General features: G+C 39.9%; 1 protein-coding gene across 22 annotated transcripts in view; it reads left to right on the plus strand.

Moving 5' to 3' along the window:
• Positions 1-20700, plus strand: part of CLASP1 (cytoplasmic linker associated protein 1) — a 163330-nt gene that overhangs the window by 107394 nt on the left and 35236 nt on the right. For 19 of the 22 annotated variants that reach the window (XM_083584380.1, XM_083584388.1, XM_083584373.1 and 16 more), the window contains 7 exons: positions 8465-8568; positions 11553-11576; positions 13264-13508; positions 14446-14509; positions 15242-15405; positions 17330-17408; positions 17662-17805. In XM_083584380.1, the coding sequence (XP_083440506.1) occupies positions 8465-8568; positions 11553-11576; positions 13264-13508; positions 14446-14509; positions 15242-15405; positions 17330-17408; positions 17662-17805 (824 nt within the window). Of the gene's footprint in view, positions 1-4619; positions 4683-8464; positions 8569-11552; positions 11577-13263; positions 13509-14445; positions 14510-15241; positions 15406-17329; positions 17409-17661; positions 17806-20700 lie in introns of all 22 variants that reach the window. The other 3 variants (XM_083584369.1, XM_083584387.1, XM_083584389.1) reach the window with 1 other exon arrangement.

A 20700-nucleotide genomic window follows, 5' to 3' on the forward strand; every position in this document is an offset into this window, starting at 1 on the left:
TCTTTCCCCCTCTTCCAATATGCACTCCATCCTGTGGCTTGCATGCATGCAATAACAAGATTGCTGTCGCAGGGTAACTCCATCCCCAGCTGTAATTGCGATTAAAATGCCCTGTATTTATAGGGCATAATGGATTCATCACAATTTCACAGAAGTTCCACGGTTTTGCTTTTAAAATTATGGTCCAACAACCCTAGTCCAAAGAAAAACCTGTGCTTCCAAATTGGTAGTGCAATGTCTTGGTTCTTCGTAATGAATGCTTTCTATTGTATTATTGGTTAATTAGTTGTGCGAGATATTCTGAAGGAAACTGAGCATCCTGAAGCCTTGAAAGGCACCAGTTGATTTTGTAGAAGTATTCAGTCTGAATATAAAATACCATTCCAGTATATTCTACAATGTATGGTACTTGTGACTTGCTTAAAGCAGACAGGTAGTTTGTGATCATGTACCAAGAACTGGGTGGTGTTCAGCTAAGTTTTATTCAGAGTAGACCAGTGTGTCGTAGAGCAGGCATACGCAACCTTCAGTCCTCCAGATGTTTTGGACTACAATTCCCATCATCCCTGACCACTGGTCCTGTTAGCTATGGATCATGGGAGTTGTAGGCCAAAACTTCTGGAGGGCAGAAGGTTGCCTATGCCTGTCATAGAGGTTGGAGTGCTGGACTAGGAACTTGGGAGACCAGGGTTCAAATCTCCACTCAGCCTCCATGAAGCTCACTGGGTGACCTTGAGCCAGTCACTGCCTCTCAGCCTGATCTACCTTTCAGGGTTGTTGTGGGGATTAAATGAGGGGGAGAACCATGTACAGGCCACCTTGAGCTCCATGGAGAAAAAGGGTGGGATAGAAATGAACATGACTAAGTTAGGGCCATTGGTTTCAATGGGTCTACTCTGAGTAAGACATAATTGAGTACCACTCTCTGTGTTTCGCATTTTAGCACTATATACCCAACGCTCATTGAGATTTCATAGTGGAGGAAAGCAAATGTTATGGAATGTAACCCTGCTGTGTGTGACACCTGTAGAGGCTGGTTTCTAACATTGCTGATGGGAAAAGGAGTCTTTAAACCACGAGCTTTCAGATCCACATCCAGAGCTCAGCTGTAGGCCTCAGACATTGGTGACGATATCTTTTAGAGGTGTCCAAATGTGAGCAGTTTAGAACGATTCAGTCTGCCATCTTGATTCAAAATGGCATCCAATTGAATCCAAATTTAGTGGAAGGGAAAATGTTCTCAATCTCATCAGCCATCATGCAAAAATTGGTTACTGTCCTGCTTCAGATCTAGTAGTCCTAAAAAAAGAAAGGTCTGGTCACAAACCAGAACGTAAGGATAACACAAGAAGCAAGGTCCAGAAGCCGTCCAAGGACAAAACACAGGAAATCCAGTCAAGGCATGTCAAGGATGTTGTTCCAGCGCTTCCTTCTAGAAACTAGAAGCTTTAATGCATGAACCTTCATAGCCTTCAGGCACTCCAGCTCACTAGGTCTACACTTATAGGCTCCAGAGCTCCCCTGGACTCAGTAGCAGCTCAGCTTCTGTTCAGGGGCCCTCTGTGTCTTGTGAAGGGTGTTGGGATGCCTTGAACTCTGAAGGCCCCAGATCCAGCCTGCTCCTCTGTAGTATTTGCTTTGGGAGGACCAGGTCCTTCTCTGAAGAGAATTCTTGCAGAAGGAGCCTGGCAGTTTTTATATCTTCATATGTGTCCAAATCAGTGTTGTTTTGAAAGGTTCAGTCAATCCATGTTGATTCAAAATGGCATCTGGTGGTTTCCAAACATAGACCGAAACCCGCTTCAGGAACCATCATGCCAATTAAAAGGTCTGAAGGCTTAGAGAACTAATGGATGGACAGACGTCACACAGCTTTCAAAAATATATAGTAGATAGAATGACAATATAACAAAAAACAAAAATTTCTTCTACTTGATAAGTGACTATTGCTGCCATAGGTGAATCAGAAAACCTTTCTACTCACTGTTGATAATTAAAATTTCTCTAGTTCGGTGATCTGTTATAGCTAAAACAAGGTTAGGGATTTGTGTGTTCAGGAACCATCCTCTCTTCTTTAACTAAGATTTATTAATATTAATCTGAATTCTGGAATGTTTCAGATAACTTTCTAAAGGATGATTAAGGAATGGCTTTAAAAAGGTCTGAGCAAAAACACAAACCCCGGTCTTCTTAGCCTCGTATTGCCAATGTTTGAGAGTGTTTACCCATTAGGCTAGGAGAAGGGGGGCATTTGTTGCTGCATAGCCTGGCAATGATCAATGCAACATGTGGAGCACGGCATGGAAATACAGGGGAATCTCTATGCATTGCTTAAGCATTTGGAAGACTCTTCTCTTTCCACTGTTGTTCTGTGACTCAGTTCTTGGGCTGCAAAGTTTGCAAACAGGCACGAAAAATATGAATTTAAAGGAGCAGTTGGGTTCTCTCTGTGTGTGTGTCTGATATTGGAACCAAATATTTATGTTGTTTTCTCCAGTCATATACTATAACTAAAAACTAAAACCCAAAGAGGTCTTAGTGGCGCATGTGCATGTATCAAATGTACCATTTTAGAAACTTTTCAACTGTTAATGCAAAGCTGTATGCTTTTCTTACTGTCCAAGTATACAACCGGTTGTACATATTCCTAGCATTTAACATATTCAAATTTATATTTTTTCTTCTAGTAAGGCAAGATAAGAAAAATACTGCTGTTAGTGATAATCTAAATCAAAATTCAATTTTAAGAGTTTAATAGCATTTTATATAAAATGCAACTATAGGCTTTGAAATAGATTTGCTAAATAATGTTAGTACTACCCTGGCTCATCTCCTGGTTTTGCACATCACATTATATTAATAGTTTATTTGGGCAACACAGCAAGCCAGACTCTGACTTGTTTCGTATGCAGCATGGCGGCAGCAGAAGGCGGGGAAGAGAACTATGGGAACTTTTTAGCAACAATTTTTCATTTTTCATGTCACTTTTAATTTGTATACCACTCATCTGTATTACTATACACAATGAAGTTTAACAAGCTGAAGAACAACAAAATATACAAGATCACAGATCTTATAACAATCTATTCCAATAAAATAAGTCATAATCATTTTTTTATAACTGCTAGTTCACACAAAGCCACAGTTTGTTTTATACTACGTATAATATAATGTGACATGCAAAATGGGCCCACATATAGATATCTGAAACATCCAAGATGGGATCAAATGGAGAGTATATGAAATGAAGAAAAAAAATTAGCAGGGTTTATCTTTGCCATCTTACATCAACCACCAAATTCTCGGCTCTATTCTTCCTTAGACTCTTTTAGTTGTTAAAGTGAAGGGTGCTCTTTCAGATCCAAAACTGAGTTCAGAACTAGTGAAAGCATGAGCATGCATGCAGTACAACTGCAGATTGAGCAGCTGAATAAATAAGCGGTGAAAGTATTTAAATGACAATTTCCCCAGCCAAATCTGCTTCTTTCCACGGTATAATGTGTGACCTCTTTGATTTTTGTATTAATCAATACATCATTATGATACAAACTCTTTGTTGTCTTAGATCCAAAGGTAAGTATACTGTGACCAGACTGCTTAACTCTATTGGCACTTGTGAATGATTTAAATGACTATTTGTCAGTGCTGGTGCCTTTTACTTTTTGGGTGCTTGGATGTTTTCCAGCTACAAAACTGACCTCAGGATTCTATATTTAGTGTAAAGTCTGTAACTAACATTAATGATTCAAATCTCCTCTCAAATCCAGATTTGTTCTTTTCCGTACTGTAGCTGCATGTTGTCCAGACCATATGGTACCCTAATTAGACTCTCGACAGAGCACTTGCTTTAAATTCAGAAGTTCCCACGTTCAATGCTAATGGATTCTGGGTTAGCAGAACTGGGGAAATCGCTCTGCCTGGGGAATGGGAGAGATGCTACCTGTAAGAGGGAGCCCGAATATGTCTATGGTAGCATCATATGTTCAGTTTTAATAGGTTACCTGCTTTGTGGTACTGGGGATATAATTTCTGCAGCAAATATATGTCATGAAAGTTATTTCCTTATGTTGTCTTTCCACTCCTCTCCGGCGCTGTTGGTTTGTCCCTGAACTACAAATTGTCTTTTTATTGACCATGGGTTCGCATCTATGAATGAAACTACTGAGGTTTAACACTTGCAAGCACAGTTTCTAAGGATTCATTGCGATTCCGCCATAGGATTTAGACGGACCACACCTAAATCCTATTGCTTCCAAGTTAATCATTTCATGTTTTCATCAGTGATTCTCCTGAACCCAGCAGGTGATTCATGTTTCTCAGTCTCTGCTGGACTGCACGTAACTCGGAAGTCTCAAAAGGGGTCCCTTCTGTTTTTCATGCATCATGCCCCATAGCTGGAGGGGGAGGGTCGGGGTGAGCAAGGGAGCTTTGGGTGTTGGTCCTGCTTGTGGGGCTGGCACTCGATTTATATGTCCATTCATATGCGATGCCATTTCCTTTTCACTATGTAACGCCAGTGTTGGTATTAATCATGTGCATCCTCTTTGGACTGTGGCACTTTTCTGTCTTGAGTACATGTGTGTTAATCCTGTGGGTGTTGCCATTCCTTCTACTTGCAGCCTCTCGACGTCATTCCAGGTCCACTAGCGCTCTCTCCACTGCTGATTCTGTTGGGCAGTCAGGTGAACAAGTGCTAACTGCATGAGTCTGCTTCTTAATAGTGTCTCTTTTTATTGCCATTTTAACATTTGCAGTCACAAACGTCGCTCTTCATTTAGCATGTGCTTCTTCTTTTTTTACCACCACCACCGCCGCCATAGGCTTTCTTTTTTTTCCCTTTAAACATGCTTTTGTCACTTTTAAGTTTTGAATGCATTTTTTTAAAAGGTGGCTTGGTTTTTTTGGTTTTGCATACTGTTATTCCTGGAAAGGAAACAATGTTAAAATGGCGATTCAGGGCTTTGTTGATGTATCTTCTATGCATTTGTTCAGACAGATTGCATAGTATTTTGGGGCATGCTTCACAGCAGCCACAGGAAGCGCATAACATCACTTGGAGCTACAATTTTCTAATGCTCAATAAATAAATGGCAGAGCTGACCAGCAGCAAGGATGTGGCTCAAAATTCAGTTGTACAGTGTATCTCTATGGTGTGCAAATAGCAAAAGTCAGTTTAATATTCTTTGGTAAATACAATTTTTAAAATGATGTTCAATCCAAGCTTTATAAAACTCTTATTTACTGAAAGGCACAAATCAAGCAATTAAAAGCTTGGGTTTTTAAGCTGGACTGGGTCTTTACGGATTTGCATTAGTTTCTTAAGCCAAGTAGTATAGATTTCTATAGATCATGATTTATTTGAATTTGTGCTATACATTTGAAAGGTGGCAGATTTGGTAGAATTTGTCTCAAAATGGGTGTCATTGAAAAATTATTTGGGATTTGCCTTGTGCTCTTCTGAAACTTTACTGGAGAACTTCATTCATATCTCTGAAATGGGCTTTAGTACACTGAAAACATACTCTTCTGGAGTGAGGGACTGACAAGCCCAGAATTTGTCCCAATAGAAACATGTATTGCATCGTCACCCATCTCATGGGTTCTGCCCATTTGCTAAAAGTAGGGCATATAGCTGCATGCCACCTTGTAACTTAATGTGAGTTTAATTTAGTTGTTTCTGCTGGGTATTTTAAAGGCTTATGACATGATTTATTTTACCATTCTGATTATCCACATCTTTTAAAAAACTATTTTCCCTTTTCTAATGCAGTCTTAGTTTTGCTTGATAACATGTGACAGATAGAATTCAGTTCTGGTTTTTATGAAAATTGTGAGCATTTCAACTGGCATTGCTGGAGCTAGATTTTCACTCTTTACCAACCTACACAAGGAATATTTTCACTTGAAAGTTAATTCCCCAGTGGCATGCCTTTTTCCTGGAGGGTGGCCATAACCACACTGGGATGCAAAGATTTCTTTTACTTCATGATTTGTCAAATAATTGTTCAGTATTGGAGCTCTTGCCAGGGTGGTTGGGATCTTGATGTATTAAATCAAGTTGGTGATTACTTTCTGGGCAAGAGTACTAGATTTATGTATGTTTTCTGGAGCAAATTTGGTTGCACATACCTCTTTGATCACTTTCTTGTTCATTCGCATGTCACGAAATTAGCCTAGTAAGCTGCATGTGGCACATTCTGGGGCCAGTTTACCATGTATGAAAGTGCAACCAGTTCCTTGATTTTGGGAAGCAGGTAGCAATAGAAATAATGATTTGCCATGTCTGTGGGGAAACGTCACGTCCCAAAATTCCTGTGTACCTTTCAATGGGGCCACACTATGGCAGTTCTATATTTCAACTGTGGATATTCCACAAATAGTAGAAATGTTACCTTAATCCATGACCCAGCTGAATTTCAGCACTTTTAAACCCCATGCAGATTAGTGGTTCATTTCTTTCATTGAAACAAATGAAAGTGGTTAGCTTTGGCTGGATCATACACTTCATTTTATCTCTGCTATTACTGAAATTTTGGAAGATGCAAATCCAGGGGGTGAAATTCTGGCTTTCAGTGAGACCTGAGCAATGCCACCTGAGCCAAAGACATAAGTGCAGTTATCCTGCTATTTGTAGATTCTCTGAAACCTCCTACTCAAATAGTTCCACTGAACAGTGGAGGGCTTTAACAAAGTAGGTAGGTTATAGGATTGTGGCTGTTATATTGCACCAGATACTTACTGATACTTACAAAATTATGGTTGACTAGTACAAAACTTCATAACAGTGCATTTGGCTTGTCACTTCATATACATTGTCACATTTCCACCAGGTCTTCTACTTGAAGATCTACTTGAAACAAAACTGACGTTTGAAGCAAGTATTTCTGCTGCTTCTGCAACTAGGTGCATTAAAAAAGGGAATAGTAATAACATGCAGTTTTTATTTCCCTGTAAGCATCATCAGTCAATTGCTTTCAGAAAAGGCTTTCCATTAAAAACGTTTAATTTTCGCATGTAGTCTACTTTTATTTTTAGAAAATGTGCTTGTTGTAAATTTAAAATGCCTTATCTTGGTAACGCATTTTGAAAAATGAAAAACTTTTGGTATAATTGCCCCAATGCTTAGAAAATTATTGGTTTTGGCCTCTTAACATTGATTCTTCCTTTATGCCATAGTTGATCTGATCTTGCTTCCCTTCCTGCAGACCTAAACAAATATTGAATGCAAAAGTTGAATGCAACTTTTATCTGAGAGAAGATTGCAGAGTTCACAGAGCTCACAAATGATTTTTCCTGTTGAACTTATTCTGTTTATGCCTAGGTTCCTGCATCAGTTGTTATTGAATCTGCACACCCCCATTAAACCTTGCAAGAAATTCCTATTCATTGGAGATGAAGCTACTTAAGCTGTTTCTAATTAGTGTGCCCTAAAATATTTGCATGCAAACCACCTTTTTATCACTTATTGCACAGTTGCAAATTATATGGTTCAGTAGTGCAGATTATCATTGTCCTTATCTAGCAAGGGAAATATGCAAGGATGCAGCCTTCTGCTGTTGCAGGTAGTTCATATCCATACACTCATCCACTTCGTGATGCTGATTGGGCCCCACTGAACTGACTAGGGATATACACCACCATTCAGCTAATTGCCTACAGCTAGAGTAGGATTGGCATGCCATGTTTCTACATTACTGTTGCTTTTAAAAAGCTCAAACACTGTGATTTTTATTTGATTGATAACCTACGCTAGCTGTTGAAAAAAAAATCCTTTTGAAATTCATTCTATCATTATTATTATTATAGTCTTTCTTCTATAAGGCTGTGAAACCCAGATTCAGATGTAATGCTAAGCCAAAGCGTGGCTTACCTCTGTGTAGCCCATCAACAGTAAGGCCACAGTCTTTACTCTGGAATCCGCATGTTTGCTAGTTCGTGCTAAGCCATGTCCTGGGCCACTGTCGAGTAATTGTTAGCTATTCTAGAGTATTTTAAAAAGTACACATTGCAGGACCTGCAAAAAAAGAAAGAAAATTAATAGAATACTAGTGACAATTTTTCTCTTAAAACACACACACAGCACACACTCGAAAATTTTGTTGTGGTACTTATGCATCATCCTTTGAACAATGAGTGATATCCAGGGGTTGTTTCATTAAAAAGACACCATAAAAGAGATCAACTCCCTCCCTTCTGTTTCTCGATAGGAAAGTATTCTGGTGACTTGTCCAATGCTACATCTGGGATCCTAGCTAGCTATGTAACAGGACTCTACATTTTGACAAGTCTGTTGTGGTGCTAAAGAGGTCTGATCATAACAAAACAAAACAGTGCCTGGTAATAATTAAAGCCATGGTGAGAGTTCCCTCTCTGTGTCGGTTCATTCCTGGCCAGCAGCCTTATTAATATTCCAAGGGACTGTGAACTCCCCTAATGATGCCTTTCAATATTGTCTTTTGTGCAGACCGGTTTGGGCTTGGACAGCCAGGCAGGTTGCCTGCCTCTATGAATGCAATGCGAGTCCTCAGCACAAGCACAGATCTGGAGGCTGCTGTGGCGGATGCACTGGTAAGAAGGAAAACACAATGCTACCAACACCAGAAACTGACTTAAAGCTGCCTATTGTACGTACATTCTCCTGTTTCTTGTTTATAACTGTTCCTTTTTAATGTGCGTGACACTGCCTAAATGTCTGCCTTGGAGTTTGGCATATGTGGAATAAAGTTAGTTAATGCACAGCCGTTCTGCACAAGAGGCAGAGCTTTTGTGACTGCTGGCATTGGAACTGAGAAGACTGACACTAGTAGTCTCAGATAGAAGTGAAGAGTTGCAAGCATTAACTGTTTGATCCTAACTACCCTTATGTGGAAGTAAGCCTCATTTATTTGGATGAGTCATATTCCGTCTAAATGCACTTAGGAGCACAGCCAAAGTCTCCGAATTGCTGTCTGCTCTGTTCAACAGTTATATACCATGGTAGATGAGATGCTTCAGCTGTAAGACATTAAGGACTTGTGTCTCTAGTTCTAGATATTTCAGGTTTGATTTCCAGCACAGTAGGTGTCCCTGGTGTGGTTGGTATCTGGGGTCACTCTCAAATCCTCCAGTGATGCTCACCAAGGCCCCTGCCCCTCCCTATTTTATTTTATTCTTTTTACTTTGGGGGGAGTGTTGGTTGGGAAGTTTCCTGAATTGGGGGGGTGTTGCCTGCTTTTTTTGCTCTGTGTTTTACGTGTTTGGGTGTGTGTGTGTTTAACTCTTTTTTGGGGATAGATAGATAGATAGATAGATAGATAGATAGATGATAGATGGGTGGGTCTGAGTACTGCTGTTACTTCTGTGAAATGGGTATTTTGCAGTTCCTACAACAGTTCCTTTGATTTTCAAATGTGCCTCCAGGCCTGAGAAGGTTGGGAATCTCTCCAGACGTGTTAACAAATTTTGCTTGGCTCCTGAAGGTTGGTTGGTGCATTTGGAAGGCTAAAAATGAATCTCTTCTCCTAGGGAACTCGTGAGAATTGTAGCTCTGTGAGGGGAATAGGGGTCTCCTGACAACTCTCAGCACCCTTAACAAACTACAACTCCCAGGATTCTTTGGGGGAAGCTGTGATAATTTAAAGTGGTATCATAGTGTTTAAAATGCGTGGCGTGAATGTGGCCTTAGAAGTGCTCTGCTGGAAGCTCCTCATTTCCAGAAAATCATCCATTAAGTGCATCTAAGTACAATGTGTTCTGCTATGAGTGACACTGTGGGCTTGATTCTAGCTCCTAGACTATGGGTCCACCTATCTCAGTATTTTTTTACTGAATGAAAATGTTCATCCATGACTGACTTTGTTTTCTCACCCACGACTGAAGAGCTTCCATTAGAATGGATAGCTAGCGAGGCCTCCAGTACTTCAGTACAAGCTGTCTCTTATGTTTGTTAAAGTTGACAGGGAACTACTGGCCCTGAGGTGCAGCATGTGAATTATACGCTCTCTCTCCCATGCCTCAGTAAAATCATAAATCCATAAAGAAAGGGCTGTAGTGAAGTTGGGGCCTGTATTTTTTTCCAAAATAAATTTTCAGATTACCCTGTCAGCTGAAGCATACACGCGTCAGTTATTTTCATCTGTCTAAAGACTGATAGGGAGAAGGGTCCTGCAGTCTCTGCCCTCAACAAGTATATCATAAAATCAATTCTCCACATGGAACACAGAGACAATTTGTTTCTACTTCAAGGTAGTGGTATTTTGCATTGCCGACTAGCAATGCAAGCCCAATCCAGAAAACCCCAGAACTGGTAAGATAGGGCCTTCTCATACTGAAGATATGCAGAGCAGCAGACCAGTCATCTGATTTATTGAAACCCTGTTTGACAGATACCCAGGTCCAGTTGATGTTGCAGTAGAACAAGAAACCCTCCAAAGTCTATTTCTGTTGAATTTTGCTGTTTTCCTTATCGTTGTTACTATTGTGAAAAGGCAGCTGTTTTACTTTTGGTAGCCAGTCTCCTGCCTTTCTCTGTTTCTCACTGAAAAGAATCCCCTAATCTCTAGTAGTCTTTCTCACAAAAGCAGCATTCTCTGCTCCCTGCCCCTCCACCTTGGTATTTGAGAAGTCTAGATGCTGCTCCAAAAAGGCTTTATCCCAACAAACAAGATTTCAAACAAAGCCCTGCAGGTCAAATTCTGTGTCCTGGCACACACTAACTTCTGTACCTGTAAAAAGAGACAACTGAACCTGGTCAAAAGAAACATTTTTGTTTCTGCCTAGCAAACGTGACATCAGTGTACAGAACCAGTCTTGTTGATTTGAAGGTCATTGAGAAACATTGGGATAAAGGGATTTCACATTCAGGGGAAGAAATAAGTCCCAGCTGGCTATGAGAGAGGGAGGGAGCTCTGGGAGACCCTAGTGCAGGCATAGGCAAACTCGGCCCTCCAGATGTTTTTTGGGACTACAACTCCCATCATCCCTAGCTAACAGGACCAGTGGTCAGGGATGATGGGAGTTGTAGTCCCAAAACATCTGGAGGGCCGAGTTTGCCTATGCCTTCCATAGTGTATTTGAACAACTTTGAAGAAAAAAATAGCTCTTAGTTATTTGGTTTTCTGTGAGGCTAGAGAGCGTGTTATCTCTTCCCTGTCTTCGATTCTGTGTCTGTGGGCTGGTAAGAGATAACATGTCCTCAAATGCCACCTTAAGGAGAACAGAAGCTTAGGGGTGATAATCAGGACTGCAATTCTTTTTTATTGGAGTTGTATAAAAGTGTCAGAATGGCATAGGATAATGTTGGCTTTAAGTGTAGGCAGAATGCTAAGTGCGCATCACCTATGCGTGAATTGAAGAGGCATTGGGAAGTGAGATCAGAAGAGCAATCTGTTTGGTACCATGCTCTGTACCCATTTTAATTTTGTGTTGCTTGAAGTAAATCTGGCTCAATTTATATTTTTATTTGCTAAGACACATTTGCTTGTACATTTTTGTTGCAAGTGCAATCCCTGCATAAGCTTCTGACATAATTCTCTTATGCTTTCTCCCGCCCTTCAATCTTTTCCTGCATACAGCTCTTAGGAGACTCCAGAAGCAAGGTACTAGTGCCTGACTTTTTGACTTTTTGTTGTTGTTTAGTTCTTTTCCTTTTTTCCTTTTTCTTTTTTTGCTTTTCCTGTTACAGAATTCATATGGTGCTGTAATTATTCTGATATGTTAGAGCCCTATCAAGCTGTGGAATTGGGACCTCAGAAACACGTTCTGTATCATTCACTTAGTGTCTGTGTGTGTGTCAAAGAAAACAAGAAAAGCCAAGAAAAAAATACCTTTAATGAATTATGCAAATAAAACATTACTATTATGTACACGTGTATATGCATATATGCTAAATTATGTAGAGGGTGGGAAAGATCAGGAAATCGGGTGTAATACATAGCTCTGAAAATAATAGTTATTTGATGTTGCGTAGCACAATTAGGTATTTCTAGCAAGGGTGGGAGCATATTCCATATTATTATTATTATTATTATTATTATTATTATTATTATTATTTTGCTGTATGCCGCCTTTCCACATTTCAAAACATGCTCAAGGCGGCTAACAACATGAAAATAATACAGAACCACGACATAGCAAAAGTAGTCTTAAACAATAAATTAAATATTTTAAAATATGCATCCAAACTGAACAGTTTCCACATAAATCGCAACAGGATCTAAAATAAAGATACAAAAAACCAACAGCAACAACCCCCCTCACCAAACAACACCCCAGCCCAAGAGTGTTCAGTTCAGCTGGAGTTACTTAGGGCTCTGCGCTCCCAGGCCAGGTGGGTAAAGGCCTGCAAGGCAGGGAGCAGGTCTTCCAGGAACACACAGGCAAGATGGTCTCTCATTTGGCATATAGCTGCCATTCTTCATAAGGCATTGCCCATCCACACACATTATGTGACAATAAGGACTACATCCAAAGTAAATATGAATTTTCAAAGCAGCCTATTGCACTCTAGTGATAGCCTTTAGGTTTCCATAAATATACACAATTCCAAAAACAAGAACCTCTCCTAATGCTAATTTTGGGACATCTGGATCTTATGCTGATGCCAGCAGGCGGGGGGTTCCCTGTGCTCGTCTTACACATTTTCTTAGGATTTGAACTTCATTGGGATTAGAGGGAGTGTGCACATCTTTCCGCAATGTATACTTTGAGTAGCTTTTACGGAGTGTGATGTAATCATTTCAGAAATTCATTATCATTGCTAAATATCTTATTTGCAAACCTGGGCTCTCAAGACATTGGTTTTCACTAAACGAAATTTGTATTAGCATAATTATGACTCTTGTTTATTAATGAAGAACCAATACTTAAAACCATAAATATGACATACTATATAAAATCTGAATTTATATAGGTGAATTTGGAGGCAAACCTTGTTATTTATTTACAAAACGATATCAGCAACAGAATATTTCTCTTTTTCCAGTTGAAATCACTGGCTTGTTAGCTACATGTTTTATCTCCGCAGTTCTTTTCTATATTAGTATTTATGATATCTCATTATCGGTAGTTTCTTCTTTCATAGGGCCTTTTCTGTTATCACTGCTTATATTTTGTCTATGTCACTCTTCACTAAGACTCCTGATGCAGTTTAATTGTGGTTTAAATGTTTTTATGCCATAGTCACCAGCAGGGTCAAACAGGCTTCTTTGGTGTTAAATTCCTAGTTTTTGCTTCAGTGTGATCACGTGGAGCCCACTAAGCTCAGGGTTAATTTCCCCCCACCAGAAAAAGCCGGTGAGACGAAGGTATGAGCCATATGGGATGTATTCTGATGATGATGCAAACAGTGACGCATCAAGTGCTTGCTCAGAGCGCTCCTACGGTTCCCGAAATGGAGGTATCCCACACTATCTGCGGCAGACGGAAGATGTGGCCGAGGTCTTAAATCACTGTGCAAGTTCCAACTGGTCTGAGAGGAAAGAGGGGCTAATAGGTCTACAAAACTTATTGAAGAGCCAGAGAACACTGAGGTAATTGTTTTAGTAAGATTAAGAGAGGTATTATTTATTTATTTAATTTCTATGCCGCCCTTTATTTTTAACTCAGGATTAAGGAATGCCCTTGCGCGCGCGTGTGTGTGTGTGTGTGTGTGTGTGTGTGTGTGTGTTGTGGAGGTTTCTAAGCAGAGGTTGGATGGCCATCTGTCATGGATGCTTAAGCTGAGATTCATGCATTTCAGGGGGTTGGACTAGATGACCCTTGGGGTCCCTTAGAATCATAGAATTGTAGAGTTCAGTGATAATAAAAGGTTCTGCAGCAGAAAAAAAACAAAAGAGGAAAGCCCGATCAGCCATATGCCACACAGCAAACAAATAGAGGGCAGGTGATCACCCTAAACAAAAAGCCCTCCGGAATGGCATTTGCAGTCTCCCTAAAGAAGGGAAGAAGCTAAATTCTCCTTCTGAGGGAGTGCTGTAACCAAGGAAGTGTTGTCCCATGTAAACACCTGGCGTACTTCTAATACTGGTGGGATGCAAAGCAGGGCTTCCCCAGAAGATCTCAGTGGATGGATAGGGTCATGTTGGAGAAGGCAGTCTTTGGAATATTCCAGCCCCCAAACATTTGTGGTTTTAAAGTTGGCAACCAGCATCTTAAAATTGGGGCTGTGAAGTAAAGCAGTGTAGAGTAAATCATTTTTGATTAATATGGTCTTAATTGTGGGACCCGTCATCAGGCCGGCAGTAGGAGGGAGACTCATTACACTCAACTATCATATAAAATTGGCATATCCTGAATTAATAGCTCCACATATTATATTGTTTGTGAATATGACCAATCTTAAGAACTGTATTTCATAGTACCACACATTTTATGGTCGGACAGTAAGTGTAAAATACTTCCTTTCCAGCATTTTACAGATACTTTATGTAAGATCTACAATATTCTCATTTGGGTTTTGTGTTTCAGCCGAGTTGAGTTGAAAAGACTGTGCGAGATCTTCACACGCATGTTTGCTGACCCGCACAGCAAGGTAAAATCTTAAGTAGATCTTGTAAGATAAACCTGTAATATTTTCTGAATGTACATATTTGTTGGTATAAAACAAGCTTGTTATTGAAACCTTGCTTGTCTCAATCTCTTGACGGCGTCATTATGCTCTGAAACAGATTTGACTTTGTGTGTAATATTTTAAGGCTTCTTTGTGAAGGAAGTGGGGGTATAAAGAAATTATCTCACTACGAAATATTTGTGCCTTTCTTCCTGAAGCTTGAGCATTGCAGAAGTAGGGCTCATTTAGGGCAGAACATCTCCTTAATGTGCAGTAAGAAAGGTTGTTTCAAAATATGTTACTTGCATCAATTTGTAAACACTTAACTCTAGCCTATAATAAAACAAATGTCTCAAACTTTATGTGAATGCATATATTATCTGGGTATTGGGGGAAACTGCCCTAGAGCAGTTGGCTTTGGTTCTCCATATCTATGTACTAATGAATGGTTTGTTTTGTTGCATGGCCTGTTTTGCGGTGGAATTCACTACAGAGAGTAAGTGTATTCTCTTTCCTCCTCACCCCCACCCCTCCATGTCACCTCTTTTATATGTTTAATATGGCACATCCTGAAAGTTTACAGTGCTAACATTGTTTCTAAAAGTATTCCATATCTAAAGTAGATCCCCCCCCTTTTTCTTCTTCTTTTGGACATGTTTGCGGTGTTGTTATAACTATTATTCTACCCCCCCCTTATCTCTATATTTCTTATAGGTTTTCAGCATGTTTCTTGAAACCCTGGTAGACTTCATCATTATTCACAAGGATGATTTGCAGGATTGGCTTTTTGTCCTCCTGACACAGTTGCTCAAGAAGATGGGAGCTGACTTGCTGGGCTCAGTACAGGCAAAAGTGCAGAAAGCTCTGGATGTAACAAGGTAGTGTGTCTGCAAATAACAATGGATGACCTGTGAACCTACCAGCAAGGTGACTTCACCAGACACTTAGACATAATGGTCCGCTTTGGATATAACATGAAATCGTAGTTTAACATCACAGGAAGAAGCCTGCTTGGACCCCATGCACAAGCACACCCTACTTCCTGCTCCTCTGATGCAACCACAACAAGGAGATCAGCAGAACATTTCTAGATTTAAACTAACCACAGTTTATTGCTGCATCTAGACCATTCTGTGATTAGTTTAAGCCATGGTTTATCGAAACAAGTTAAGATCAATTTGTGGTTTTTGGCTTCTTTTAGTAAACCAGGAATGGGGAATCTGGGCCTCCAGATGATGTTGGATATCAACTACTTGAAATTTAATAAATGAATAAAAACAATTAAACAATTGATGACCGTTTAAACTGTGTGTATGGGGAAGTATTTTTTTATTATTATTGTATGTCTTTTCTGTGTTTTTATATAGCAACCCCCCCCCTGTGATCCTCTGAAATAAAATGCTCAACATCCCCAGCTGTTGATCAGTCATCAGGGATGATCAGAATTGTAGTTCAACAGTATCTGGACGGCCAAAGATTCCACATTCTTGAAATAAGCCACAGTTTAAACTAACTGCAGTTCCTAGTTTGGATGTAGTAAGAGACTACAGTTAATTTCAACCGGGAAGTGGGTGCTTCCAATAAAATTCTCATGGCTACATTGGGCGAGGAGAGAGTGCTTACGCTTGAATCTCGGGTAGTCTTGTTTCTCTAACACTAAACTGGTTTAGCAGTATATCTAAACCTGGTACATTTCAGGAGAGAAGCTATTTACTTTGCTTTACTACTTGAGGGAACCTTGCCGTTCATTTAAAACCAGCATAAACGTTGGAGCCCAGAGGTCACACCCACACCATACATTCAAGGCACTCTTCTACAACTTCAGTAGTCATGGCTTCCCCCCCAAAATCCTAGGAACTGCAGCTTGTTAAGGACTCTTAGGAAGCCCCTCGCAGAACTACAATTCCCTGCACCCTTAACAAACTATAGTTCTCAAGATTCCTTGGGCTAAGCCATGACTGTTAAAGTTGTACAAGAGTGCTTTAAATTATGACAATGGATTCTTGACAGTTTTTCAGCAGCCAATAGTTAAGGTCTATGCTTGGACTGCGTAAGTTGGAAGATGTCGTTCATCAACCACTACGCTATAGAGCTTCCCTCCCTTTTCAGAGGGCTTCCATGGAACCCCAGGTCAAAGAAACAAGGGCTGCATGTAGCAATGCCCAAAGAACCAGCTTTGCATTTTTGCAAAATTTTTTGCATGTTTGCATTTGAGACTCGTCTTTTTTAAAAAAAAAAATATTCTGTTTTTTGTGCTCCATCACCCAGGCTGTGAGTAGTAAATGCTGCATCATTTCTCCATCTGAGACAAGATCTTACAAGAAAAGGAAAACTGAATGAAACAGAAAGTGAGGGGGGGGAGAGAGAACTATCTTTTTAGAACCTTTGTTATTGACTGAACATTAGCCGTGTCTGCACACCTCAGTAAACCATAGGTGAATGCAATATGTATGAACAAGAACAAGACACAACATGCCTGGAAGTCACCCTCCCCCTGCTCCTCATCCCACACAGCCTGGAGGACGACTTCAGAAGCTCTCATTTGCACTCTCAATCGGTTTCCCACGACATCCAAACCTGAAAGTGGCTAGTCTTAACTATGGTTAGTTTAAATAAGCCAGCTTCAGCAATTATATTTGCAAGTTGTTTGAGATTAACCATAGTTAATTCACAGGTTGCTGATCTAAATACTACAAACCGTGGTTTAGCATCATGTGCAAATGTGGCCTCTTGTGTGCATAAATGTTGTGACTAGTAATGGAATTTGTTGTCATGCATTGTTTTCTTTTCTTTCCACTCTAGGGATTCTTTTCCGTTTGATCAACAGTTTAATATTTTGATGAGATTTATTGTAGATCAAACCCAAACACCAAACCTTAAGGCAAGTAAAAGCTTTTGCATTAACATTGGGAAATGCTTGCATCTGAGAACATAGTACTTGACCACGGACCACAGTGGGGAAGGTAGTCTTTTGTCCAGTGTTTATATTTTAGTGGCGTTCAGAAAATCTAGAGATGACTTTTATATAGCAATCAGTGACCCACAGATTCTTGAATAGGAGCAGGGAAAGATCTTGGGGTTTGGGGAATTTGCAGTGTTCTATCTTACTTACAGAAGTATCCCACTCACTTTAGGTAAAAGTGGCCATCCTGAAGTATATTGAGTCCTTGGCCAGACAGATGGACCCCACAGATTTTGCAAACTCCAGTGAGGCAAAACTTGCTGTTTCTAGGATCATTACTTGGACAACAGAACCAAAGAGCTCAGATGTGAGAAAGGTGAGTTAAAGCAACGACAAGGGTTAAGTGTCAGAATTTTCTAAGTTAATATAAACCATTATAAACATTGTGAAATTGAATAGGTCAAGTAATTTGATTTTTGAATGGCTGTATCTATATCTGTCACCTTAGATAAAGTTTATGGCTACTTGACCATCCATTTTTGTCTTCCATAGCATTATATGAATAACCAGAAGAACTTTGAGCTCTTTTTTTTAATACATCTGACGGATCAAACGGTATTTTACTTTGAAAAGAGAGAGCCAGTTATTCACCATCCACAATATTTACATACCTATTAGATAATACAAGATTCCACTCCCTAGATAGAACAAAAACAGGATCTAGAAGCATATTTTCTATGAACCCTAAAATTCAGAGAACTTGCTTGCTTGCTTGTTTTGGAACATTTCTGCACCACCCACCCCCTTTATCACTTGGTCTAGGATGATTTAAAAAACATTAAAACAAATTAAATACAGCCAGCAATAATAACAGATCAAACAGCATAAAAAGTAGTAGCAACAATAGGAGACAATCTTCACAGAGTAGGTGAAATAATTGAAAGGCCTGGGAGAATAGGAAAGTCTTTGTCTGGTGCCTGAAAGATAACAAGGTAGGTGCCAGGTGAGCTTTCCTAGGAAGGAAGTTCCACAGATGGGGTGCTGCAACCAAAAAAGGCCCTTCTCTGCTCACTACCTAATTCCCCTTTTAACAGTGGGAGTGCCCAAAGGGCAGCATGAACAGATGTTACACACACACACTTTCAGTTCATACATAATATTTATTTCATATAATTACAAAAGAGGCACTTTGGAATTGTCTACAATAAGCAGAATACCTTTCTGTAAATATGTGCTTTGCATTACTACAGTATTATGATGCTCTGGCCCCCACCCCCATACTTTCCTTGCATTCTTTAAAGCTAGATTATTTGGATTAATTAATAAGAAGATTTCCACAGCAGGGCAGTGTCTGGAACCTTCTGTTTGTTTGTTTGTGTGTGTGTGAGAGAGAGAGAGAGAGAGAGAGAGAGAGTGTCTTTGTTGTACTGCCCATCCTTAATGGGCTAATTTACATGTCTCTGTGTGATAAAGAAAAATATAGTTTTAAAGCAAATTGCTGGTGAAATAGCATTTTAGCAAGGTCTAGGAAGTTTCCAGCTCTGCCATTAGGTGTCACCATTGCTACACACAAGTTGAGAGGAATCTCACCTTGTTAAAGTTTATATAAGAAGAAAAAGATACAACCTGTGGATGTTAGGGAGGATAAGGCAGCAGGTGATAAAAACACAGAGAGAAACTGAAGAGAAAGGTCCACTCAGAAAAACCTAAATGTCAGTGAAAAATTACTTTATCCGAACACAGATTTCATACAAAAGACAAAATAGGCATTTGCATGCAAATACAAAAAGCATTAACTGCATAATTTTCACATGGGAAGGAAGCAAATTATGGCTATTTAATTCAATTATAAATGATCTGAAGTCAGTTTTTGCTGTTAACACCAAATTAAAATCAGAAGCAGACAGTGAAGAATTCTAAAGGCGTCTCTTCAAACTGAATGACTGAGCAAAAAAAATGTCTGATTAGATTCAGCACAAGTAAGAGCAAAGAGATAGGGGGTATGTAAGGAAGGCTCTTTAAATATACTTATTCATAGAAAAGCATTCTGGAGAAGTATAAAACTTGCACTTTTCAAAAGACAAGGGGGGAAAGGAGCCTTTAAAAACCTCTTTCACACTGGTATTTTAAAATGTCTTTGATGCCATTAGAACCTATAAAGATCTCTCTGTTCCTAAGCCTTGTTTCCAAAACAGTGGCCATCAGTTTTTGTTTGTTTTGAATGAGGAGCTCAAGAGCAATTTTGGCCAGTACATGCGTTTTGAGTTCTGCAAATAATAGTTTTTTTAAAAATAGGGATGAGTGTTGCTTGGCAGTAGATTCTGGGCAGACAAAAGAAAATACTTCCTCACATGGTGCGTAGTTAATTTATCTAATTGCCTGTCACAAAATGTGCAGGTCTCCAGTAGCTTAGACGTGTGTTTTTTTAAAAAAAAAGGATTAGGCAATTTCATGGAGAATGGGTTTTAAATATAGTGGCTAATGTGGTGTTTTCCCCAGATGTGATCTACTTCCTTCAGAACCATCCAGCATGGCCAGTGGTCAAGCATGATGGAAGTTGTGGTTCACAACATCTGGAGGGCAGCACATTGGCTACCCCGATCTAAGAAAAGCTATTTACTATTATATCTGAGTGAAACTTCCATGTTCAGAGGAACTAGACCTTGAATACTAGTCACAACAAGAGAGGGCTTTTTCCTTCCTGCCCTGCTTTTGTAGGCTTCCTGGAGGCATCTGACTGTCCACAGTTGGGAACAAGGTCCTGACAATATAGATCCTTGGTCTGAATGAGCAGGGCTGTTCCATAAAAGTTCCAACGGGGTTTTGTTGGACAGTGTATGTCTCTTGGACAAGTCATTCATCTGCCATTGTAGCTTTCAAAACGTGGCAGCTAAATGGCAGTCATGGCTGGTACGATGGGAGCTCCACCAATGCATCCATGGAACCCTGACCATGGCCCTGTGAAAACAGGATGCTGGGCCATGGACCTGATCCATCAGGTTCTCCTTACATTCTTATCCAGGTAAGCTGTGGTGATGCCAGTGTCAGGGGGACAGCTCCATGGCTCTCCATCACTGTTCTCAACACTACTGCTAGGTGAATGTGCTCTAGAAATGCACGTACCAGGCTTAGGCAATCCAATCTGCTAGCACTATTGCAGCAAAAGGCTATCTAATCAAAGCTCAGGCAAATATGTGGTGTTGCTGGAACACCATGGAGTGATGTGCTGCTTCTTTGCTGCCCCGGACTGCAATCCTATACATATTTACCT

Source organism: Podarcis filfolensis (genome assembly GCF_964270895.1).
Source record: "Podarcis filfolensis genome assembly, chromosome: 1".
In the NCBI taxonomy this organism is placed as follows: Eukaryota; Metazoa; Chordata; class Lepidosauria; order Squamata; family Lacertidae; genus Podarcis; species Podarcis filfolensis.